The 25,661-nt window shown below is 54.5% G+C and overlaps 1 protein-coding gene across 12 annotated transcripts in view; it reads left to right on the forward strand.

Moving 5' to 3' along the window:
* Nucleotides 1-1,000: 1,000 nt before the first annotated feature.
* KIAA1614 (KIAA1614 ortholog) overlaps nucleotides 1,001-25,661 on the forward strand; it is a 33,543-nt gene continuing 8,882 nt past the window's right edge. For 3 of the 12 annotated variants that reach the window (XR_008999367.1, XM_036905946.2, XM_036905947.2), the window contains exons 1-8: nucleotides 2,193-2,369; nucleotides 4,017-4,963; nucleotides 5,627-5,690; nucleotides 12,904-13,047; nucleotides 19,361-20,910; nucleotides 22,664-22,820; nucleotides 23,457-23,600; nucleotides 24,332-24,587. Coding sequence is in view for 9 of the 12 variants with exons in the window: in XM_036905946.2 (XP_036761841.2) it covers nucleotides 2,335-2,369; nucleotides 4,017-4,963; nucleotides 5,627-5,690; nucleotides 12,904-13,047; nucleotides 19,361-20,910; nucleotides 22,664-22,820; nucleotides 23,457-23,600; nucleotides 24,332-24,587 (3,297 nt within the window). In the remaining 3 variants the exon portion in view is untranslated. Of the gene's footprint in view, nucleotides 1,469-2,192; nucleotides 2,370-4,016; nucleotides 4,964-5,626; nucleotides 5,691-12,903; nucleotides 13,048-19,360; nucleotides 20,911-22,663; nucleotides 22,821-23,398; nucleotides 23,601-24,331; nucleotides 24,588-25,661 lie in introns of those variants that run through there. The other 9 variants (XM_057507917.1, XM_057507922.1, XM_057507921.1 and 6 more) reach the window with 5 other exon arrangements.

Consider the following 25,661-nt stretch of genomic DNA (forward strand, 5'->3'; position numbering starts at 1 on the left):
ACAATTTTACTGAGTAAAGCAAAGGAGATCATTTGCATCTCAAAGGTTTTTTGGGGGGTGGGGCGAACAGATTTCCTTTAAACATTAAGCTTTTGCTGGAACTTTCAGAAACTTGCATTTACAGATCATTAACTTATGGGAGAGGGGTGGGAGCAGGAGTCATGAAGTGTGGGCTTCCAGATGCCTCTGAAAGAAGAAAGCAGGGCAGCTCTTGGGGCCAGGATTAGGTTCAGATTCTGGCTACACCAGCTGTGCGGCCTTGGGCAACCTCTTCTCTTAACCTCTCTGTACCCCGATTTCCTTATCCCTCAAGTGGAAAGACACTATACCCACTTTGCAGGGTTGCCGTTAAAATCTAAAAGATACTACATAGGTGCCTTGGCTCACAGAAGCCCCAGCGTAGTTACTGTGTTAGGTTTGACCTCACAAAAAGAGGAGGGGAAGGAGTCTGACAGTGTTTTACCTTGCATGGCAATAAGGGAGGCAGGAAGGATCCAGAAAGGAAGAGCCAGACCAACAGGGCAGCATATCTTGACAATCACACTTCACAATTTTTTTATTTTTTAAACAAAAATATTTCTATGTTTGACTTGCAGAATGCTGACGATAGCACTGTGCAGTGCAGTTGACATGAGGGTCTTGGGCTCCACAGGGTCTGCATCATTCTAGCTCTACGACTTTGGACAGATCACCTATTTCCACATCTGAAAAAAGGGAGACAATAAACACTACCCATCTCTTAAGGTTGCCATATGAGAGAGGAAGGTTGAGTGCTTAGCCCAGTGCTGGGTATACCTCCATAAATGACACCTTACTATATTATGAAGCTGTAAGTACTCAAAAACAGGGGTGAATGCCCTGTGGAAGGACCCCCTTGCTCTGGGAATATGGGTGAAAGGGATTAATTGCAAGTGCATTGGCCCCAGACTCTGGACATCAACTGCCAGGGTTGCTGTGTGACCTTGGGCCTGTTCTGTAACACAGATAGTTTGCCCTAAATAATCTCTCAGGTTCTGAAATCAGCCCAAGGCCAATCTACCCACAGGGTCCCCAAACAGCTGTTCTCAGGCCTGGGTGCTTTTGCCCTGCCCAGTTGCCCCTCCTTCTGCAGGGTAACTCCCACCTACTCAAGAGGCAGGCCCTCCTCGGGAAACGTCCCACTCCACCTCCCATGGCCAGCATGGAGCGCACCCTGTGGTCCTTTCTGTTGCCAGACCTGTATCGAGATGGTGACTGTAGTGCCCAAGTACAAACAGGAGAGCAGCCCACGCTAAAGAGTAAAGCTTGGTGGCTGAGGGAAACACCAAGGCGTATTTCCCTTTATAAGGATTTCCGGAATCTCTTCGGTGCTAAGTCTATTTTTGTTTCCCCGACCTTTGTGGAAAAATAGGTTTGGAAATAAGTGAGGATCCGTCACCTCCCTGTGGGTGGAGAAAGCAAGGCCTGCCGGTTTGAGCCACAGCCTCAGGTAAAGCCCGTTGCTGCTACTTGCTCCCAGGTCTGGAACCGATGACGCCGTCTCTCCAGGAGTCCCCGGGACCCCGAGAGCCGGTCCTCTAGCCCAGTCGCTGACAGGCAGGCGCCAGGCTCTCCTCCGGGCCGGGCAGGGCGACGGAACCCACCTCCGCTCTGGGTTACCCTCGCGCCTCTGAAAAGCCCAAGCAAGTGACCTTGCCCTCTGAGGAAACGGGGGCACCTCGGAGAGGGCCGAGGGCCCCTCTGGACAAGTCCGAACAAAGGGCGTTCCTTCCCCCGCCCCGGCCCCGAGCCTCCTCCCCCGGGCCCCTGGTGTAGAGTTACACGCGTTCCCGCGAAGCTCGGGAGAGCGTGGTTTTCGGAGCTTCCGCGGTTCTGAGCCGGCCGCAGGCTGCGCGCCCCGGGCCTCCCCGGGCCTCCCGCTCGCCCGCCGCGGGGTCAGGCCCGAAGCCCGGAAGGCGGCCCGAGGCCCCGCGCGCGCGACACGGCCCCGTCCCCAGCCTCGGCCCGGGCCGCTCCTTCCCTCTCGGCCCCTGGACGTCCGGTAGCGCTCGCCCCTCGCCGGGAGGGGCCGGCCCGCCGGGCTCGGGCTGACGAGCGCGGGGGGCCGCGAGGGCCGGGGGGCGGGCAGGCCCCGCTTCTCCGGCCCCTTCCGCTTCCCCGCCTGTCTGCTCCGCGCCTCTCGTCCCTTCCCGCCCTGGAGGGCGCCCGCTGGGCCTCTTCGCCCCCGTGGCAAAGTCCTGACCGAGCCTCCGCTGCCCGACCCCGCTCCCGCTGCCCAGACCCGGAGGGGGCCCGCGGCCGCGCCTCCAGCCCCTGGGCGGGAGGAGGGCGGAGGAGGGCCTCGCCTCTCCAGGGATGCAGGCGGCAGAGCCCGGCGGCGGCGGCCCCCGGTGAGTACGGAGGCGGGGGACGCGGGCGGGGGGCGGCCTGCATCCCTGCGGCCCACGTCTCCACGCGGGAGGCGCGCCGGCACGTTCGTCTTCATTCCAGCTTTTCTGAGTTGGAGCCAAGAGAGCGCTTGGGCCACAGGGTCAGGCGGCCCCAAGCAAGCCTCCCCGGAAGGCTGCCCGAAGTTCCGCTGCGGAGCGCGCCCGGCTTTACGGTCTCCCGAGAGGAGCTGTGTCTGGAATGCCGTCCCGGAGTTTACCCTCAGAAACTTCTTTTAATTCGACAGAAACTGCTCCTATCACTTTCTAATCCCCGTTTTCTGGACTGAACCTTAGCAGAGAGGAATCCGTGGCTGGGTTGCAGAGAAAGTTGGTCAATTCTAGACTTCCTGGTAGAGAAATAATCTCGTCTTAAAGATACTCATTAAACTCTGCAGTCTGAAAACTGATGTGACATTTTGCACTATGTGTGTATTTTGCTTTATGAAATATGTGCATTCCTGAAACACATATAAGTTGAATAGTAATAACTATTGAGGGGCTTGCCATAGAGAATTCTACAGCAAATCTTTAATCAATATGAAGTGAATAATTAACTCCTAATTTGTAATTTCTGTAAATATAGATGTTTATGCATGCAGTTTATTTCAAGTGGGACATATCTACATGTAGGATGTTTAAAGAGCATTTTCTGAGAGAGCAGGAGAAATAGACACTGTGGCATGTATGTGTGCACTGAGTAACTTGGTAAATAGAACCCCTTGGTCACTTCATTCCCTGTGAAGACAGAAACATCAAATATGTCACCAAGGAGCTTTGTAATTCTAGCAAGTCACTTAACTTCTCCAGACAGAATGCTGCGGGAGAGTCCTGATCTTGGAAGGAGATGCTTTGCATTCCAAACCTCCCCTCCCCTTAACACCTGTGTGACCTAATCTCTCTGTGCCTGTTTTTCTGTAAAAATGAGGACAACAACTCTTGCAGAGTTGTGTGAGGGTTATTTGAGAGTATGTTTGAAACCTGCCTGTCACAGAGTGGGTGCTGATAGAGGAGTCAGTACTGGGTCATGGCCCCCCTTTGAGCCCAGTCCCATGCTGCAGTCCTACGGCTTGTGCCCAGGGAGGCACCCTTCACTGGAGGATCCGACCTTATGTGGTATCTTCCTCAAGTCCATCATTTGCCTTGGCTGTCCTCGGAAAGGGAAGAGCATGTAGGGTATTAGCAGGTGTTGATACTGAGACCACCTGTCAGCAAAGCAAGAGGCCAGGGATGGGGAAATCTGGCTCCCATTTTTACTGGCCTCCATGGTCTCCACATTTGGCAGAGGATTAGTTGTTTGAAGCTTTATCATGTCCCATCTGTAAAATGGGGGTAGAAAAACTAGAACATTGCTCAGACTTGGAAGAAAAAAGTCAACAACAATTTCTTTGTACCATCCAATGGTTTGTACTTTTCGAAGTGCTCTCATGTTATCTAGAGGTCATCCCTGCAGTCTCCCCCAGTTGTTCTTGTCTGGGGAGGACTCAATACCAGGGCACACTGGGGACCCAGGAGGTGGTTGAAGCTAGCCAGGGGATGGGTCTAAGGATATTTATGCATGCAGTTTGTTTCAAGTGGGACGTACCTACATGTACCTGTTTTCTCCTGCAGAGGGACCAACATAGGGAGCAGGACAGCCAGCTCCATGGAGGTGACCTCAGCTATGGAGAGAAGTGGCCCCGAACCACAGCTGGATGATGGACACCTTCCAGGACCCTGGTCCTGTCCTCGGGAAGACCGAACAACCAGCCTGATGGTCCCCCAGCCTCCCAGGGCATGGGGGACACAGCTCCAAGGCCCCTCTGTGCTGGAGTCTAAGGTGAGGGCCTTGAAGGAAAAGATGACAACAGGCAAACTGGGGATGAGCCCAGGCCTCACTTCCCATGAGCGCCCATCCTCTAAGAAACTCAGATGTAGGCGAGTCAAGGTGGGTGGAACTGGGACCCTGTCGGAGGGGTCTTCCCAACCAGATGCTGCGGTGGTCCTCCACGCTCAGAACCTGACCAACGGGCAGCTGGACAGCAGCGGCAATGAGGAGGAACCCGCCAGGAATGGGGGCCGCAGCCCTCCCAGGCCGCCTGCTCCTGGGCTCCATCACTGGAATGGGAGGAGCCTGTGGCCTCCAGAAGCAGTATGGACGCTGCCTGACCACGAGAGGGGTTTGCCGCCAGGGCCCGACTCTTTGCCAGAGAGCCCCATCCACAGAAGCACTCCAGGCCAGCCTGAGGGCCCCGGTCCTTGTAACAGAAGCACGCACATGCCCAACCTGAGGGAAGGAAGGCCATATCCCCTTCAGGATGGTCTAGTCACAGGGAGAGACTTGGACAGCTTGTCTCTGACCTCTGAGGAGGACTGTGTCCCCAGGCCAGCCCTGCTTGTGGGGCTCTGGAGAGCTGGAGACTTGGGGGCTCCGGGCACTGGAGGCAATGCCTTGTCCTTGTCTGACCGGGTGGAGAGAAACCGTCGTCAGCTGCAGGAGGTGCTAAGTGTCGGGGGGCGTGTTCCCCCCAAGGTGGGAATCCCTGCCTGGTCTCCATCCTGGGACGGAGCTGCAGCAGGTGAGGCTTGCTCTGTGGGTCTGGGTGGCGGGGCAGCATGGGGAATCCGGGGAGAAGAAAGGGGAGGAGGGGACCCACAGAGGGGCAGGGTGGGGAAGGAGGACAGCACAGCTGCCTGTCACCGAAGCCACCAACGTCCTGTGATTCTTGGCTTTGCCCCCTCACACTAGCCCTTCTGCTCGAGTCGCCTGTGGTGCCCCATGGTGGAGGCTACCATGACTTCTGCCCTGTGGCTTGTAGCCTTCTCCAGAGTGGGTTCTTGTCTCTCCCTCCAGTGACATGCCCTTGGCCCCCAGGGGTCCTCAGCCTCTTGGTAGGACCCCCTTCCCTCAGAGAGGTCCAGCTTCTGTTTGGTGGGTCACATCTAGCGGTAGCACCACTGGGCCGTGCAAGTGTTCAGGCAAGTCTCCCCATTCCAAAAGTTCATCTTCACCCCTTACCTGAGAAGACCCACGCGGTCCCCTCAGCCGGTGGCAATGCCCACCAGCAGTCCCCGGGATGGGCTGTGCCACTGCTTCTCAGGCGGAGACACGGGCAGGGGTCAGATTTATCTGGGCAATAAATTACTTCCCAAGAAACTTTTCTCCTCCATAGTCATTAAGTGTCAGCTGAGATCCCAGTTTCTGGCTCTGCCCTCATTTCTGCTTCTGTTCTGGGTCCTAGACCGACCAGCAGGGGACGCGGACTGGGATTCAGGCATCTCACTGCAGGACTCAGACCAGAACAGGTAAGAGCTCAGGGCACACATTTTCTCTTTCCCTCCTCGCTGTTCTCCATTCCCCCAGCAGAGTAGGAAATCTCAAGAAAGCAAGATGGCATGCAAACCCTGCACCCGAGACCAGTGGCCAGCAGGCTGGGGATCAGAATCACTGAGACTTTCTAAAAGGTGCTAGTCACCCCAGTGCGCCAGGCTGGTGCCTGCCTGCTTCATGGGCAGAGTTGCTGGGGCTCAGGGGCACAGTGCAAAGGGCATTGCGAACCACCTGCTCTGCGTTCTTGGGAGTCATTGCCCCTGCCCCAGCCTCTGTGTCTTTAAAGTGAGCCAGAAAGCAGCTGTCTGGTTTACTTTACAGAACGCTGTGAGGCTAAAGTGAGATAATGGTTGTGAAAATCGTCAAAAAGCAAGTGTGGAGGAGTGTGGCTGCAGAAAGGTCAGTAGTCCTAAGATTCCCTGTCCCCTCCCTGTCCCACCTCCTTCCCCAGGGAGCCCAGAGCTTGGGCAGATGCACCTCACTTCCTGGGGAGAGGTGCCTCCTCTTCCAGCAGCTGCTGCTTCCCTCCAGCACGCATAGCACCCCTTCCCTGGCTGGGAGAAGGGTCCATTTGCACGGTGCTGCCCCTGGGGGTCTGTGCAGAGGTCACTCTAAGAAGAAGTCACAGCTCCTGACTCCCCTGCTGGATAATAAATAAAAACATCCATTTTAGAGGAAAGAACCTCAACCGTGGGGTAGGGAGGGACTGTCCCCCAGTCCTGCGAGGAGATGGCATTTGTGTGGAGTCCTCAGGATGGGGATTTCTGGACTGTGTTTAACCTGCCAGGCCGTCTGCAGTATTTCAGGGTTCACGTCGGCTGTGCTGGTGCAAGGTGTGCGGGTGTGTGTGTGTCTGTGTATAGTGTCATGTGTATGTACATCATGGGCGTGTGTGTGCGTGCATATCTATGTGTATCTGTATCGTGTGTGTATCTGTGTGTGTGAATCTGTGTGTGTACACGTGTGTGTATGTGTGTATGTAGACAGAGGGAGAAGGTGCCTTAGTGGGCTTTAGGACTCTGCCAAGCATATATCCCAGCATAGAGTTGACATGGGGAAAACTTTGTCCGGTGGGTTGTTTGGAAGGTCACTTAGAGTGCCCCATTGACCTTCTCAGTCTAGTCCGGCCCTTGCTGAGTAGACACCAGGCTGAAGGGCCAGAGAACGTGCCTCGTTCAGGGGTGGGGGGAAGGTCAGCCGTGTCTGGAGGCCCCCTAGAATGGGCTCCTCAGTTGGCTCTGTTCTGAATCTCCTGGGGAGACAGCAAAGTGGTACCTGCAGGGCTGCAGCCCTTCCCTAAGGGAGGGGATATATTGATGCCACTTCTGTGGAGGTGAACTTCCCAGGAGACCTTTGAAATAAAGCACACTTCTCTCAGCTTTGTACTCCAGGAGTGCCACATGGGACCAGGGCCTGGGGCTTGGTGTCTGTACTGAGGGGCCTGGGACCCTGGGCATAGGAGTGTTCTGAGATGGTGCCCATGCACCAGGTTGGCCATGCTGGAGGGGTCCAGGATGTCAATTGGGATGTGAGGCCCTCAGATCTTCTCAGGGTTTGGGGTGTGAAAGGTCCTGCTTCACACTCAGTCAGGTTTAGCACATGTAGTTTAGTATTGCAGTCAAATAACCATGTCAACCCATTACAACATGTATTTAATTATGTCCACAATGGTTACTGCTTCAATGTAAAGGGCATGCAGGGAGTCCTCAAGAATTCTGAGGCTGGGCCTGTGGCTCAAGTGATCAGACCCATAGCTGTGAGAAACTCTTGGGCTTTTAAAAAGTTGATGTATTAATTAGCATTTTTAGAGATTGTCCTGTGAACTGCCTGCTGTGTGTTATTTCAGATGGAATTGCCGGTTTTTGCTCTTATTGCCTGCTCTGCCCACCCCAGCTTTTGGCCATAGCTGTGGCTGGTTGCTGTCCTCCTGCAGCTCCCTGGGGACAGGAACAGTGCTGTTCTGTGTGCAGGACCTGGTGCCTGCAAGGTAGCTGCACAGAACAGGCACTCAAGGAACATTTGGCTGAGGCACATGCGCTGGAGGCTCACTGAGGGCTCAGTGAGGGCTAGACGCCTGTGTGGGCTTGGTAGGGTCTGGATGGAAACAGAAGAGGATGTTCAGGTGGGCGAGAGCTGCAGAAATGCCTGGGAGAGGTCTGAGGTGGAATGCATAGATACTGCTGGGATATTCAGTGAGAAGGCCGGCTGAAATTGTTTGTGGAGAGCCTAGGGATTTAGATTTTAAGTAAGGCAGTAGGAAATGGAGCAGCGCTAACCATCTTCCTCCTGCCACATCATTCCCTCCATAGAGGATGACCTCATCTCTTGGCAGTGCTGGGCCGTCGCGGTGCCCTGTGGCCTGGTACACATGCCATATAGCCTTGTGAGGGCTTGAGAGGCCATTCTGGCTTGCTGCTCAGGTTCTGGGTCTTCTGGGCCCCTAGGATCGGGGTCATGATGAGTCCTAGGGATGGGCATGGGAGAAGAGACCCTCCTGCACCTCCCCAGGATTCTCAGGGCTACAGGTTTACCTGAGGACACTGCAACGCAAGGGCATAAGGAAGCATGGCAGAGCCCCCACCTGTCCTGTTTATCCTGCACCGTCCTCCATCCCACCCTGAGCCAGATATACAGACATAAAGGAACACTAAAGGAAAGCCCCCTTACCACTCCCAAACCCACCAAGACTAAAACTGAAAAGAAAAAATTAAATTTAACCACTTGCCAGTGTTTTCAAGTGCTTCCTGTGCCCCCGAAGCATTTTGTGCTGTAACTCCCTGGTGGAGCACGAGGACACACACTGGAAGCCCCCCCGACACTGCTAGTCCCTCTGGGAGCTTCCGTGCTGTGTCATTATCACACTCCCATGCACCCCCACACAAAAATCTCATGGTGCTCCTGATGGTTACACATGAAGAGGCTGGAGAAAGCTAATTCACCCACGACTATTCATCTGTGAGGAGTCAGGCTGAATTCAAGAAGCAGAAGCTGCCCTCCTTAGCCTTCCAAGTTGAGCAGGCCCCCTGCTCTCCGGGGTGCCCGCTCTCAGGGGATGCCTGGACACCTGCCTCCACACACACAGGCCAGCTAGTGTTGACTGGGGGCCAGCCCAGTAGCCTTCCTCAAGAAGGCCAGAGCCGCCCTGCTTTCCCCAGGTGAGAAGTGGATGACTTAGGGAAGCTCTCTGTACATCTCCACCCAGATCCTTTCAAAGGTGTTAAATGAGGCACATCGTGCAGCAGCCATCTGGATGGCTTCCTGCCTTTCCGTCTCTGCTGGGAGAAGTGCCTGCTTATTGTCTCCAGTAGTAATATGGGCAGCTCTTCTCTCGCCCCCTGCTCCCCATTCTGTGGGAATTGCTTCTTCCGTGGAGCCCTGCCAGGGGCTGTTTACAGCAAAACCACCAAACCCTCATTGGCTTCCAGATGGTTTTGCTTCCAAATACATCTTCCCCTTGCAGACGATGACAAGGTGATCTCTTCGGCAGGTGAGTTTAGTTCATGTGTAGGGACTCTATCCTTTCTACAGCAAATGTCTGAGGGTAACTTAACAAAATAATGGTGCTAATAATGACAGCATTAATGATAATAAATGCTAACACTGATTGACTCTTACCAAGTGCCTGGACCAGTGCTAAGCCCTAGTAAGGGGATCAGTCTCTCTTAACATGTGAGCCCTTAGTTAGCAGGTCAGGAAAGTGAGGCTTAACCCCTAAGTAATCAGCCTGGGTGCCACAGCTAGTAAGTGGCAGTCTAGAATTAGAGCCCGGGCAGGTGCCCCAGAACCACGCCTTTCACCACTGCTGTTGGCTCTGTCCTGTCAGGGTCCTGCAGCCCTGGGAAAGGGGCGCCTGTGGTAGTGTGGCCAAGGTGAGGTCCCTGCCTCCACGGAGCACACAGGCCAGAATCAGTTCCCAGCCTTCCTTTCCTCTTCCCCTCATCCAGGCAAGTGCACATGGAATAGCAGCAGGAGAGTTCTATCCCTGATCATCAAAAAGCTTGGTAATGTAGTCAAATGGAACAAATGTTAGGCAAAAACGTTCATGTATGTTCTGTACACTATATAATTTCCCTCTCCCTGTTGTCCTGGAATCTGGGAGATGTCCGATCTGTTTACATTCCAAATTTTTTCCCTAATTTTTGTTTCTGGAATGAAAGGTTTAAACCCAGACTTGGTAGAGCTTATTACTTTAATCCAGGATTATGATAGCTGTGGAAAGAGGTCACTCTGCCCTTTGACCTCCCTGGCTAGGAGAGAAGTGATGGTTATCCTGACTTGAGATCTCGTCCTGCCTGGCTATGAGGGGAGCTGAGGTCAGAGCTAAGCCGTCTCTCCACCGGGAGACTGGCTTAGGTGGACACCAGAGGGAGAGGGGGCCACATGCTGCCTTTTGTCCTTGGGAATCAGTTTAGGATGCTGATGTTTAGAGGGACAGAGGGATGGGCAAGAATACTCACGTGAAACTAATTGCTGCCAACAGTCAGCTCTTTGTAGGCACTGCTGCTCTTTGGGACCAAATATCTGTGGTGTCAATCCCCAGGGAGAGGATCTCAAAGTCCCCATCCCACCCTGAGGTACACCAGACTACCCAGACTCACAGGGTAGCAGTGTGAATGCTCTCTCCTACCCAAGTCCTGCTGCTTACAGATGGGGAAACAGGCCCAGGGTGAGCTAAACTCAGCCACTTTCTCCCTTTGCCTTACCTGCTGAGCTAATGAGGCCCAGATAGGCAAGCTTTCGAGAGTGGCGAACGCTGGCTATTCTTAGGCAGAATTGCCTTTGCCTGGCAGGAAACTCGGAGGAAATCTGCAGGAGAAGTGTGGGAGCTGGGATTGTAGGTTACAGTCCACGGTGGGAAGGGCTAGGCTCTAGGGCTGTGTGCCCTTGGCAGAGGCCATGGCCAGCTTAGACTGGGAAGTCTTCCTCAGATGGAAGAGTCTGAACCCGTCTGCCTGGCAGCAGTGGCGCCTCTTGGGTGGGCCGGCAGGATGCAGTGCTGGGAGGTGGGCAGTTAGGCTGGGACAGCTACAACCCCCCGCAGCACAGCACCTGCTTGCCCCCCACTTCTTGGGAGGAAGACCACCAGGCTTGCCTGCCCTGCTGACCTTCTCTGCTCTCTGTGAAGGTGGCTGCCACTCAGCTGCTACTGCATGGATACCTCCAGGCACTCAAAAAGCCCTGCTTTTCTAATCAGTGAAGAAACCAGCTTTGTCTGCCAGGAACCAAGGCAGAGCAGCTGATGGAAAAAAAAAAAAAAAATAACAGCTCTGTGTAGAGGGAGCAGAAAGGAAACAGTGAAGCTGGAAAATGGCTTAAAAACCTGGGGGCAAGGCCAGTCCTGGCAGCATCTGGCCAGCTGCCTGGGGGCCCTCCTGCCTGCCCACCGGGTCTTGTGACAAATGCCCTCTGACAGCCGAGGAACCACAGCTGTCACTGGAAGGCGCGGGCCGGCAGCCAAAGGCCCGCGGCTGCAGGGGCGTCTCTCGGGCTGGGAACCTCATTATCTCTGCTGTTGGCGCAGGAGCCCCAGGGGGCACAGCTGCTCTTAGCAGTGTGCTGCAGGAGCTGCCGGCTCGGAGGGCTGTGTACGGGGAGGCCTCTCCTGCCAGAGGAGGCTCCACGGGGCAGCAGGCCTGGAGATTCACTGTCACATCACACCAGTAAACACTCCTGTTCCAGAACTGTGCCTGGGCCCTGCCAGGGTTCAGAGGCACAGATGGTGCCTTTATTCTAGCAGTTCTTTTTTTTCCTTGGGCCCCAAAGCAGGATTAGGTACAAATGATGAATGACTGGAAAAAGAAAGAAACAAGGACACAATCAGACTGCCCAGAGCTTGTCTGAGGACGGACAAGGAGGTCTGAGAGTTGTGGCATTTTCCACTCGCGTCTCTGTCATCCAGGAAACTACTTGCTATTTTCCACCTGTCAGGATGAGGCCCCTTTCTTCAGGTGATATATGGGGTGGATAATGCGTGGGCTTGTGCAGGCTGCAGTTCAAGATCGAGCCCCCGCTGAGCCTCCACATTCCTGAGTTCTCTTTCTGTGGATCCTCCCTGGTAAGGATGGTCCAGTGTTTGTGACAGTGAGGACGGGCAGTCACGGGGGATGCTGAAGTGCCATCGAAGAGTGTGTCTGACTCTCGCCACGAACATCCTCTGCACCCAGGGAGGGGAGGGGATGCAGGATGTGGGATGGATGCTGGAGGCAGTGGGGCTGGCTGTCGTCTGCCCTGCTCACGATTGATGTCCGACCTTGAGCACGGTGCCCAGGGCCCCTCTGCTTTGGAACACCCTCATCTGTCAAGTGGGGGGAGCACCTGCCCTTGGCCCGTGGAGAGAAACGTGTTGGTGGGGGGGGCCATGGAGCTGCTGTCGTTGCTGTCACCCGGTGCTGGCTGTATGTCACTGTCCCGGAGACGGCTTTGAAAAGGGGCTGCTGTCGTTTTCTGTAGCTCTGGACTGGCAGGGGCAGGGGCAGTGGCATCTCTGGTAGGTGGTGAGGCCTGGTAAAGGACCTTTATTATTATGAAAATCAAGCCATTTGCTGACTTGCTGTGGGTCCACCTTAATATCTCCCAGGCCTCAATTGATGCCTGATGCGTTTTAATCAGGGCTGAGGCAAGAAAACACCAGGACTTAGAAAAATGTCATTCCCCCACAGGAGCAGAACTGTGATGGGCAGAGCCCTGATTCCTTGTGTTTGTGGTGGGAGCTTAGGGTGGTGCTGTGTGAGCTTGCGTGGGTATGTGCAAGTGCAGGGAGACAGAAGGAGAGAGGGAGGTGGAGCGTGGAAGACCATCTGGCTGGGCACAGGCCCAGCCCAACAACCCTGGGCCCTTTTCTCCCCTCCTCCCAGATAACTCCTGCTGTCTGCCATGGGAAGGAACAATAGAATAATAATCTGGAAACTCCTCTACCCTTTTCTAGATCCACCTGAGGTCTCTCCCTCCAGCCCCTGAGCAGATGTCCAAAGTGGGCCAGCTCCCTGGACCTGTCCGGAGTCACTCGGGGGCCATATCCCGGTCCCAGGCCCCAGGCTGGGTGCCGTCTGTGTAGAAGCCAGATGAGGAAGGCGGCACATGCAGGGCTTTTCTGGCACAGCTGTGCTCGACACTGTTAAAGCCCTCCTAATCCATGTTATTTGTTTCTAATCCCTCTCCCACCTCTCTGGCCGGCGTGCCACTCTGCAGGACCTTTGGTCCCAAGTCGGAGCCTGTCCTGAGCCCCAGGCATGAGGAGGCCACGCATCTGCTGCAGCATGCCCGCATGAAGGCCAGGACCCGGCCCCTCCGTGCCAGCCATGATATCATGCCCACCATTGCCCAGGGCAGCCGGTGAGTGGGGCCCAGGCCAGGTTGGCCTGAGCAGGCTGTGGTGGGGAGAAGAGATGGGATCTAGCCAGAATGCCACTGTCCACTCCTCTTGACTGTCTGTGTGTGTGTTTCCCATGTCAGGCACTTGTTTCAGTTCATTTAGTCAACATAGCTTTACTGAGGGCCTACTGAGTGTCAGGCACTGAGGACTGGAAGATGAATAAAACATACTTTAAGCCCCCTGGGGGGACAGAGATCACAGTGTCCAGGGAGGAAGATGGGCAAACAGATCGGTAGCAATGCTGTGGACCGTGGTGTAGAGGAGGAAAGATGTGCGTGCATGTCTGGAAAGGACGTGGAGGCCTGAGAGGAGGTAGCCTCTAAGCTGGGGCTTGAAAGAGATGCGCATACTCACTGGGCACATGAAGGAGGTCAGGGTGAGCCTCCCAGGGCAGAAGCACTGTGCTCAGGGTTAGGCTGGGCTGGAGTCCGGGACATGCTGGGGGGTGGGGCATGAAGGCTGTATCGCTTAGTGGGCGTTGGTCATGGGCAGGACAATTTGGATGTCGTCCTGACAGCTGGGGGCCACTGAAGGATTTGAAGCGGGTGGAAGCAGATCGCATTTGCATTTCAGGAGAACCATTCTGGACACAGGGATGTGTTGGACACGGGGGACTGGGGGCAGTGAGGAGGGGGTAGAGACGAGATTGCCAAAACCCAGAAATAAGCAGGCTTAATGGGGCAGCAGAGAAGTACTTAAGAATGTGGAACCAGACTGCTGGGTTTAAATTCTGGCTCTGCCACTTACAGGCTTTGGGGAAGTGTCTGTGCCTCAGTTTCCTCATCTGCAAAGTGGGAATTATAATAGTGCCAGTCTCAAAGGTTGTTGTGAGGGTCATATGAATTAATACATGTCAGGTTTTAGAACAGCACCTGGCAGGTAGTGAGTATGATGTGAGTGTTACCCCTTAATTATGTAATTAACTAGATGTGGAAAGTAGGGAAAGGGGAGGCATCCAGGACAGAGCCCAGGGTTCTGACTTGGTATCTGGAGGTTCGTGGAGTCTTAGCCAAAGGGTAAAGCCTAGGTGCAGGGTCAGGCTTTGGAGGGGTTGCCCACAGAACATCCTTTGAGATACTTATCAGGCACTTGGATAGGGGATCTGTAGAGGAGGAAGGAGGTCAGAACCGCAGATTTGGGCACTATGATGATTTCATGATGCTGGAGCCATGGGTGGAGGTGAGCTCATCAGGGATGAAGAGACAGGAAAAGAACAAGTTCAAGGACATTCAGACCAGAACTTCACATATATGGCTGCTCCCTGAGTGACATCTCACCCCAACATCATATCTGTTCCGTGTACCATGCTCCTCAAGGAACCACTTACATGTAGATTTTATCACACCAGAGCGGGTACACCTGGGCCTGCGAAGAGCCTGCCAGCCCATGCCAAATTGCTCTAGGCCCAAGCAGGACCGTCTTTGTGGCTGACAAGGCCCATGGCTTCCTTGGGACAGTGGGCTTGCTGGGTCTGCTGGTTTCTGTCAACACAGGGCACTACAGGGAATGAGGATTCTCAGTGGAACTGGCCTATGTGCTCTTGATGGGGGATGCTGAGCCCACTCTGAAGGCTGAGGGCCTTCATGGCACCAGCATGAGCAGAGGGCTGTGGCCTGCCTCTGTGTTCATTGGCACTGTGACGCTTAGCAGAGGGGCTCAGGAGACCCTAAATCCTGGCAAGAGGTGCCACATAGGCTACCCTTTGATTTCCACATTTTGTGCCTTGTGTCCCTCTGACTGGAGGGCAATACTTAGGAATGGGTATGGCTTCTTTGAAACATGCTAAGTCTTCTTTCCCACATATGCATGGGGCCTGGAGCCTCAGACTTTCACAGAACCTTCCCACTGCACTTTCTGCAGGTACTTAGGTTGCACTGGGTAGCCTCAAAATAGGCAAGACTCTCGGCAAAACAGCCTGGGCTCTGTGAACAGACTCTTGGATACTTCTCTTATCATGTCAGCAGCTCACAGCTCCAGTCACTCACCTTAAAGTAGGCTCCCTTTTGCCAGGCTGTCCCCTGGCTGTAGAAATGCTGTAGAAATGCAAGGTGACCCACTTTAGCAGCTGCTGTGTCCAGAAAAGAATTACTTTGACTTGGCAGCACTGGTGAATCCTCAGAGTGTAGTTGAAAAATCAATGCCAGATGGCTTGCTACAGATGCTTCTAAAGGTTATGCTTGTCAAATCACCCTAGAGAGCCATGCTGAGTTAACATGGAGATGCCACACAGGCCCCAGGCCTCAGTCAGATGCAGAAGCTACCCCCTCCCCTTCCAGCCCAGAGGCATTACTCCTTCCAAAGAGCAGCTTGGTGAAAGATGGATGGAAGGGGGGGCACAGGCAGATCTCCAGAAGGCCTTTATCCTAGATCTGACTGGAGGTGGCTGGGGCAAGCCTGAATAGACAGGCTTTTCCAGGAGGCAAAAAGATATCAATAGCTACGTTTTCTGGAAGCAAGTCAATGTAGAAATTGAGCAGCTCCTAGAAACACAATCTCTTGCTGTTTTGGGAACTGGCACCCCTAGGTTGGTGTTCCTAATCTGAAAGGCAGAACATGCCAGCACATTGCAGGGCCTGGAAAGGTGACGCCATAGGTGCTGTTGTCCTTTGTCAGTTCGTGGCTGTGATGAGACTGCAGCGCTTGTGTAGGCTGTGTTGATTGTGTTGTCCAGACAGCATTATTACAGAAAGTGGGCCTTCGGGAAGGAGCTTCCCATGGAGGCTGTTCACGTCCAGGTTCTGAGGCAGACAGAGTCCTCTCGGAGACGGGGGACTGTGGTGGTGCCTCAGCGCCTCACCTCGGGGAGCTTGGCGCAGGTATGGAGTTTGCTTGCTGCGGAAGTGCCTTATCAGCTCCACGCTTGTCTCCAGAGTCCTCACGGAAACTTTGCACACCGTTCCCAGCACTGCTGGTGGAGGCCACTAGGTTTCAACAACTGAGCTGAAGGTTAGACAAAAAGTGTTATTTCACGCCTTTGGCGTGAATTCCAGATTGGCTCAATTCACCATCTTATATGTAGAAGTTAAGGTTACTGATGTGGCTGAAAGGAACCGGATCCCCTTATTATTAAGAATGTACTGCCTCTAATGCTGGGTGTTTTTTTTCCTTCCACAGAAAGTACAGCCTGCATCCTGTCAGCAGAGCAGGGCATTGCCCTCCGGGGCCTGCGCAGGGGTTGTCATAGCTAAGCCTGTGTACCAAATCTCCCAGTGGGCCTTCCCTGCACTGAGGGGGCCTTCCCTGCACCAGGGGCTTTCCCTGCTTTGGGGAGCCTTCCCTGCATTGGGGGGGCTTCCCTTCATGGGAGGCTTTCCCTGCTTTGGGGTCCTTCCCTGCTTTGGGAGGCCTGGCCAGTGAGGGCATCCTACCTGTGCAGCAAGAGTAGAGCTTCTTGGTAGGGCTCCCCTTGGTGCATGTCAGGGGAGCTGGTGATGCTGTTTCTCTGGCCGGAGTCTTCCTTTCCCAGGCAAGAATGCTCTGGAGAGCAGACATGGAAACCCCACATGGACAGTCACCCCACGAGAGTGATTGTCCCACAGTCCCTTCCTCGGAGCCTGAAAGGCTAATGAGACACACATGCGGGAGGGCTCCTCAGGGGCTCCAGGGCTTCACAGTCACCAACAAAAGATTGTCATCAGCACAGGTTCAGGTGAAACAAGCAGAAAATCAATCAAACTCTACAATATTCCACAGTGCGGCCCTTATAAGCAGAGGATCTGCTTAGCTCTCAGAGCAGGCAGATCTACTTGCTTAGCAATAGTTTCTTAAAAAAAAAAATTTCTCCTGGAGCAGAGCTAACTGGGGAAAGATTCTGGAGTCAGGAGTAGCGGCAGGTATGCAGGCTCCCTTTGCCCATGGCACCACAGGGCAGTGTAGGCACCTAGTGAGTGCCTCGTGTCAGACTCCAGGGAGGCCCCCAGCACAGGCACCATGGCACTTGTAGGCTGTAGGATTTAGGGAGGATTTAACATGGCATGTTTTAACAGTAATTGTGAAGTACAGGTGGTTTCTTCCTGCTCTTATCTGGATTCATTTCCTTTTAATTGCATACCATGCTTTTCCTTCTATTGGGTAGCTGTAAATCTGGTGAGGAAGGAATCCATCGTAAGGCAGCCTTTTTGAGAGCACTGGTATCCTTCTTCCAGAACCACTGAAGCATCCAGTTAGAGGAGGGATTAGTAAACCCACTGGCTGCTCCACACACATTTCATTATATGTTGTTGGACTGTCAGGACAAGCCTGAGCATTGTGCCATGTAGAGTATGTGTTGAAGCTGAGTTTAATTCTTACAGTAGATGGAAGGGGAGAAGGAGGGTTTAGCCAGGGAAAGCTTCAGAGGTGCTTTGGAGGACTAAAAACAGTTGATATAACACAGAAAGTATGCCAGCATAGAAAACTGTCTACAGGGGTACATTTCTGGGTAATTGGAAGAAAGTAGCAGATCCCTAAAACAGAGGCTCCTGTCTGCAGACAGGGCGTGACCACCAGCATGGTCAGTGTCCAGTTCTGTTTTCATTGCTCCTTCTGAGGGAGAAAAACTTCTTACAGCTAATCTTTTCCCAGCTGCTCAGGTGCTGGTCAGTCCATGAACTGTCTCAGGTGACCACTCCTTTGTAGGAATGAGGAAGGACCATGTGCTCAAGGCAGGCCCTTCCAGCACTAACCTGTGATGACAAGTGGCTGGTACAGGTGTTGAGAGGAGGGAGATTTATTATTAGTTAGGTTTCTGCAGAGAAAGAACTGAAGGATGCGTGTGTATATGTAAAGGAAGAAAGATTTATTTTAAGGAACTGGTTCATGTGATCATCGGGGCTTGATAAGTCCAAAATCTTCAGGGTAGGTTGGCAGGCTTGAGATCCAGGAAGAGTTGCAGTTCAAATACAGAGGCAGTCTTGACAGCGGAATGCTTCTGGCTCAGGGGAGATCAGCCTTTGTTCTAACAGCGCCTTCAACATTGGATGAGGCCACCGTATCGCAGAGGATAGCAGCGTTAATTGAAGGCCACAATCTAAATGTTAATTATATCCAAAAAAACATCTTTACAAAAGCACCCAGAATAACATTTGATCAAGTACTGGGCACCTTGGCCTAGCCAAGTTGACATATAAATTAATTATCACACATGGTGTCTATATGAGAGCTAAGATTTAATGAGAGGATTCAAATGTGGGCAGGTTAAGAAAGAGTCCAGTAAACAGTGGTGGGAGGGCTGCATGAGGTGGGCAGGGTGAGAAGCCTGGAGGCCCTACAAGTGAGTGGGGGGACAGAGAGGAAAGCAGGGAGGAATGTGGAGGGCCTGTATTTTTACCCCAAAGACTGAACTTGATCCTGTGCCTCCTTGGGGGCTGGTGTGATAAAGCAGTACTCCACCAGGGCCAGCTGATGGGGGCAGAGGGGCTGGGTGAGAGCACGGAGGGGTCCAGTGTGAGTGATAAAAGTGAAAAATGAGAGAAATGTGGTGAATCCCAAACACTTAGATTGGTGGGGAGGCTGCTGCAGGGGAAAGGAAGGGAGAGGTATGGTCCTTACTAGCCTTTGCTACGGAATGGTCAGTGGGCCTCACAGGTGACATTTATTTTCTTGAGCAGAGCAGGAGTTGACCACCAGCCACAGTGTCTCCCAGAGCACGAAAGGATGTGGACTCTTGCTTGCACAGTAACTGCCACAGCCTGTTCAGATGAGAGTGTGTATGAGACTGCGAAAGGGCGGGAGCCACGTGGGAACAGAGGGTGAAAAGTCCAAAGAGAAACAATAGTTTTGCCACTCTCTAAGTTTTGTCTAAGCAAGATGATTAGGAAGCCCAAATGGAAATGTTCTGGGAGCACGAATGCTTAGAAACCCTGACTTCAGGTCCCACACAGTCTCCATAGAGACTTAAAATACCCTCTTCGCATTGAAGCTTTATAACAAATAACTCTGTTTTGCCACAGTTCCTTCATCGCACCAGATGCCCATGATGGCCAGGCTCATGTCCTCAGGACGCGTACGCACACCCAGCACAGGACTTCCTATCATCCTCAGTACAGTCCTGAGCTTAATGATGTTTCATTTTAACACAGGCTGAGCCAGGCAACAGGGAAGCCAAATGTAAATAATTTGTTAGTGTGTCTCAGGATCAGGATGGGCTCCTAAGCTGCTCTGGTTTGCTGCCTGACCCCCCAGGAAACCTGATTTGGGGTAACTTTAGGGTGGTAGTTGCCATGGGGCACCTGTGCCCCAAGGTGCTTTTCTCCCCATCTTCCTGTGGTGACGACTCTCCTGTCTCCCCATCAGAGATGGCAGGAGAAGCCCAGCCTTGGACCCGAGAATGTCCTTTGCCTTCAGAGACAACCTCCAGAATGGGAATACGAGTGACTCCTCCAGCGGAGAGTCCAGCAGCGGGCAGTGGGCCAAGCCCGGCACCTCGCCATCCCACGTCCGCTTTGAGGATGAGTCGGCCCGCGACGCCGAGTCCCGCTACCTGGAGAGGCTGCAGCAGCGTCAGCGCCAGGTGCTGAGCTCCGCGCTGCAAAGGGTGGATCGGGGCCCCCTGCGCTGCAAGCCTGACCTCGCCCACTACATCAGTGGGGGCTGCCGGTGCAGGGACGGGGGCAAAGGGACCCTCTGCAGGCTTGTGGGCAGCCAGGACCAGAGGGGCCTCCTGGCACCACCTCCCGCCCCGGGCAGCGAGGGGAAGTGCTGCGCCTGCAGCAGCCGCATGGAGGACCCACACCTTGGCCAGGGGCAGGCACCCCCAGGTCCCCGGGTACTCCAGGAATGCGAGGCTGCCTGTGGGGTGGAGGAGGTACAGGCGGAGCCCCTCAGCTCTCGGGGTCCTAGCACCCCAGTCAGGCTCCTCCCTGCTGATCAGGGGCTCTGCACAGATCGCATCCAGGAAACGCACATTGGCCACCCACTGCGCCACGAGGAGGTGGACTCTGCCCTGGACAGCACGGACACCTCCGACAGCTGCAGGACCGACAGTGAGGAGGTGGGGACCCCTCAGCCTGGCAAGGCCAGCCGCCCCCGCCTGCAGGGCTCCAGGCCTCGAGGAGGCCCCAGGAAGTTCCAAAAGGCAGAAACAGAGCTGCCGGGGATCCCTCAGGCCCTGTGCTACTTGTCTGCAGTTGATCACCTGGAGGTTGGAGATGAGGGGCAAGAGGGCAGAGGGCAGATGCCTGAGGGGACTCTGTTTCCCAGAGGAGATGCTTTCTCAAGGCCTCCAGCCCTGGAATCTAAAAGGGCTTCCCTGGGGTCCCAGTGGCAGCCTGGACCAGGACTAGGAAGTCACCGTGCTCAGCCCGTGGATTTCCGGGCTCCGTGCTGGAAAGTCTTTGCCACGACCTCTTGCATGAAGTTGGGATCCTCATGGCCAGGCAGACAAGCCCAGGGTAGAGAAAGCCACCTGTCTCTGGAAACTGTCTGCACTTCCTCCCAACAGACCCAGGCAGAGGTCTGTCAGGCCCAGCAGCCAACCGCTTCCCTCACCCCTGACGACTGGGTGCCAACCCTGTCCTCTTCGAGGAAAACCACTTCACCTGTGTCTCATGGGAATGCAGCCCTGGCCGGACCCTGCAGGCCAGGTGACCAGGGAGAGCTTGTGGACATTCCCATGCCTCCTTCAAGAAATGTGGTTCTTAGGACCTGTGAACTCGACTCCCTGCAGGCCCAGCCCAGCAGCCCCCTGGTCAGGCACCCACTGCTGGCCTTGTCCACCAACAACTGCAACAACAGTGGGCCCCCTGTGCTGCAGGAGCCCTGGGGAGGAGCCACGTCTGGGGGCAGGGTGGAGAAGGGCCCCTGCAGCCAGGAGCCGGAGCTGCCCCTAGAGAACCACAGAGATGGTAAGGGCTGCTCCCAGTCCCTGGCAATCCTTGAGCAGAGCCCCCAGGCCAGCATGTGGCCCACCACTCTCTCGGGCTGCACTTACTCGCATTAGCAGATGGCTAGCCCCGCACTCTCCAGCAACCTCTTGGAGCCCTTTAGAGCAGGGGTGTTTGGGAAGCTGTGGGGTCTCTGGCTGGGTGCAGGATTCAACAGCCTAGAGGCAGGTTAGCCAGCTCACACTGGAGAGGCAGAACTTGGGGAGGCAGTGGTGATGCGCGCTGACTGCAGGGACCCAAGGTGTGTACAGGAGCTCCGAGCTCCATGGCTACTGCAGGCCTGGGCATGAAGGGCATTTTACTACCAGCAGAGCAGGAGGAGGGTTTGCTCTTTGCTCAGAGTGGTTCATGCCTAGTAATCACATGGCTGAGGACCTTTCCCCTCAACATCTTCATTTCATGCATTTGTTTATTCAGTATCTATTGAGCGTCTGTTACATGGCAGGCACCACACTAAGCAGTATGGGTAATGTGTGAGTAAATTAATTCAGTAGGAGTCCTGCTCTTGAGACCTTCATGGCCAGCAGACATGCTGTCTGGAGGGCACGGTGAGCAACGGGCAGGGCCCTCCCAGACCTCCCACCCCACTGGGTCGACTGGAGGTTTCAGCAGGCAGGACTGCAGCAGGATGGAGGGTATCACCTCTACCCTTGGAAGGGGTCCTCATACTGTGCACAAATCTTGGGCATCAGCAGCCTTAAGGCCTGGTCCACAACGTGTGATCTAGGGTGAGAATCTCAGCTGCTCACTCTGAGGCAGAGATGACAGGCCTGCCCCACATAGCCTTGCCTTAATGTGTCCGTGGCCATGGCAGCTCGGGGGCTGGGATGGCTCGGGAGGGGTCCAGGGCTTGGAAACCCCACGGAGGACAGGGCAGAGCAATGGCAGGCCATCTGACCGAGCTGAGGACGTGGATGCCAAACCCTTTCCACTGCATGTGTGACACAGGTACTTGCCCCCACGTGCCCTTGCTCCCTTGCTTGCTTTAACCTAGAGGGTGCAGGCCCTAAATCCCTTGTGGGTGTGATTTCCTCCCATGGGTTGGCCCAAGGCTGCCTGCCAGCTGCCCCAGCCACTTCCTGCAGGGCTTCTCTGGTGAAAGGTGCTTTCTGGACATCCCGGCCTTCACCTCCTCAGGGCCTGGAGCAGAGGCCAGGCGGGGCTCCTCTCACCAGCCTGGAGGTCCTGGGCACGTGCCCAGATAAAACCCGCCTGTGCTCCAGGCTCCTTCTCTGTAACCTGAGGCTAGTATTGGAACCTGTCTCCTAAGAACCCATAAAATAATCTCTGTAGAAGGTTTAACTCATTGCCTAGCACATTACAGATGCTCCCGAAAGAGTGGATGCCATTAAAGCTGTTAGCCATCACAGCCGACAAGACTGTGGCTCTTGTCCCAGGAATAAAAACTACCCCCTGCTCCGAACTGCATCTCTTGATATAGGAGGGACGTGATTATTACAAGCAGCCCCTTCATTTCACACTTATTAATCATCTGCTGTGTACCAGGCGCTGTGCTGGGGGGTGATGGGGCTACGGCAGGGAACAATCCCTGCTCGGCAGGTGTCTCCCCACCGCCTCCTCCGTGGCTCTCCTGCGGCCCCCACCTCCCTCCCGCTCCCTCTGGGGCCCCGGCCTCTGTCTTTGGGAATGCCTCTCCCCTCACTGTGACCTATATGGAGGAGTCCCTGACACACGAGGGCTGTGGTTGTTGCAGGAGGACTCCGGAGCTTTCTGGGCTCAGCAGCTGTTGGCACCACCAACCCCATGAGCATTACCCTCTCCCTGGCCTCAGAGGAGCCAGAGTCCAGCCAGGAACCAGAGGGAGGCCTGCAGAGGACAGAATTGAGTTCTGGAGGGCATGTGTCATCCCGGTGAGTGACAGAAGCAAGAGCCCTGACTGCAGGAGCCGGGGGACCAGGGTGCTGGGTGGAGAGAGCCCCCTAGAGTGACTAAGCCCACTACTCCCATGTCCTGGGCATGCTCCTAACTGAGGTCTAAGCATTGCACCCCTAGGGCCCCTTCCCGACCATTTTTGGTCTAATGTACTTAATTATTCATTCACTGATCATTCACTGAAGGCCTCAAGCTCCAGGTGCTGTGCTTGGCCAGCTGATGTGACAGTCCCCACACTTGGTGCTCCCAGGAGGGGGCCCCCTGACTGTGAGCACTTACTCCTGACTCTGGGCATGGAAACAATCAGATGCTGAGAAACCAGCCGGCATTCACATTTCCATTCTGTTCTTCAGCCCTGAGGGTCTGAGTCCTTGTCCTGGGCCCTAAGGCCTTGGTGAGCCAGTGTGCTGGCCAGGGCTTCTCCACTGCACACGGTTCCTGGTGACATGCAGCCCATGGCTTCACATGCCACCGAGAGCCGAATGTGCATCTCCAGCACGGTGTGCTCCCCAGAACTCCCACTCACACATCCAGTTACCCTGACATCTCCACTCAGGTTCCTGGGAGGCCAAGCTGGACTCTCCATCATTCAAAACAAAAACCGCTTCACCCAGGTCCTGCAAGCACGCCATCACCCCCATGGTCTCAAGACCCAGCTCGGGGCGTTTCCTTGGCTGCTTCCTCTTCTCCTGCTCCTGGCTCCCAGCCCCTGCCTGCTCTCAGCCTTCACTCTTGCCTCTACAGTTTCTTGCCTACATGTAAGTCAAAGTTATCTTTTTAAAACCTTTAGTAAGTGATGTCATTTCTCCTGCTTAAAACCCCGAGTGGTTTTTCGCCCCACTTGGAATGGAAGCCAAAGCCTTGTCCGGTGCTCAGTCTACCTGTCCAGTCTCATCTGGAACCACTTTCTCCCTCGCTCACTGCATCCAACTCCGAATGGCCAGTGTTCTTGAACACACCAAGCCTCTTCCTGCCCTAGAGCCATGGCACCAGCTCTTCCCTCCCCCTAGAATTCTTACTCCAGGCCAGACAGGACTAGCCCCTTGCTGTTCAGCGCTCAGCTTGAATGTCGTCGTCTCAGAGAGACCTTCCCTGGCCATGCTGTCACTCAGCCTCACCCTGCTCCTCAGGCACTCCTGGGTTTTCTCCTTTGTTTATATCTGTGTTCATAAGCTCCTGAGAATGAGGACCTTGTCTCTCTTGTTTACGGCGTGCCCCAGGGCTGATAAGAGGTGAATGAATGAATGAACGAATGATTGGGTGAACCCATTGGTGAGTTTAACGCCAAGGGTCTTCTCTGAGCCGCTCTCGCTAGAAGCTCCCCAAGCAGAGTACCTGCAGAAGCCCACTCAGCCTTTCTTCCCCAGCTTGGCTGCCACTTCCTCCATGCAACATTTATTGGTGCTGGCCCATCTGGGACCCATAGGACCCAAAAGTATGGCCTGCCCCAGCCTCTCCTGCCCACCTCACGTCCACCCTTGTATTTCAGAGCCTCACCGGGGGTCAGTGCAGGAGCTGGCGCACCCTCCGCTGTCCCTTCCAGCAGGAACAAGAAAAGCAGCAGCCTCACCTCCACCCTGGGGCTGAAAAAGCTCTTCTTGGCCCTGGGCCAGGGCACAAGGCCCAGGTTGGGCAAGACCCGCAGCTACAGTGTGGAGCATCTGCAGCCCCCTGCACCTGGCCTGGCTTTACACACCAGCACCCCCAAAGCGAAGAGAGCCCCGTCATTACAGTCCCTGCATCTGGTGAGTCCCAGTAGCCCAGCCAAGGGGTGAGAGGCCAGAAGTGACGTTGCCACCGCTGGAAGGAGGGAAAGGGTCGATGAAGTGCTGAGGCTGCTGCCCCAGGAGCCCTGAGTGGAGAAAGGGTGTCTGCCGCACAGTGATCCCTGGGACTTGGGTTCCCCTGGACACAGTGGGTCCTGCCGGCTGCCCAGCCTGGGCTCAGCCTAGACCCCTTCCTCTCCCTCAAGTCTGCCACCCCTGCCAAGTCCTGGAGACTACTGCCTGGTCATTCTGGAAACTTCTCCATGGCCACAGCAATTCTGTTAGTCTAGCACCAGTGACTTCACACCTGGGTTGCCTCGGTGGCCTCCTGGCACGGCTTTCCCCACATGGTCCCTCTGATACGCAAATCTAGCCATGCTGCCCCCTCGCTGAGCGTCGCCATTGGTCCCTCAGGGATCACCCTCAGGATAAAGTTCCCGTCGCCTGATATTGCCAGAGGGTTTCGGTGACCTGCCTGCTTTCGCCTCTCACCGCTCTCCTAACATGCAGCCCCTGTTTTCCTTGTCTTTGCAGTTAATCGAGCCCCACACTGTCTGACTTTAAACCTTCACTTGAAACATCCCTGTCACCTTCTGTACCTGCTAATGTCTGTGCATCCATCCACACCTCAGGAGTTGCCTCGGCAGGAAGCCGCTTCCAACCCTTTCTTGGGCCAGACTGGGGGCCTCTGCTCTGTGTTCCCATCGCATCCTGTGCTTCTCTCCTTCATGGAGTTTGTCACAGTATTTTAATTGATTTTTGTCTGTCTCCCCTCACTGGACTCTGAATTTTTTGAGGGAATATCACTTGATCTTTATATTCCTGATACAGGTTTCCCCACTGTCCAAAAGTAGAATGTTCCTATGAAACCTTTTGTGGACTGAATTGGCATAAAGCAAAGAGGCAGTTACCATTAATTTATATGGAAGAATTTTTGAGCCTTCCCAGACCCAAAAAATAACCTCTCTTAGGCTTTTGATACCTTAGGACACATCTTGCTAACAGATGCACAAAATAAGTTGAGATAAAGCAAAAATGCTCACAGACAGTGCC

This window comes from Manis pentadactyla, chromosome 9 (genome assembly GCF_030020395.1).
Source record: "Manis pentadactyla isolate mManPen7 chromosome 9, mManPen7.hap1, whole genome shotgun sequence".
Taxonomy (NCBI): Eukaryota; Metazoa; Chordata; class Mammalia; order Pholidota; family Manidae; genus Manis; species Manis pentadactyla.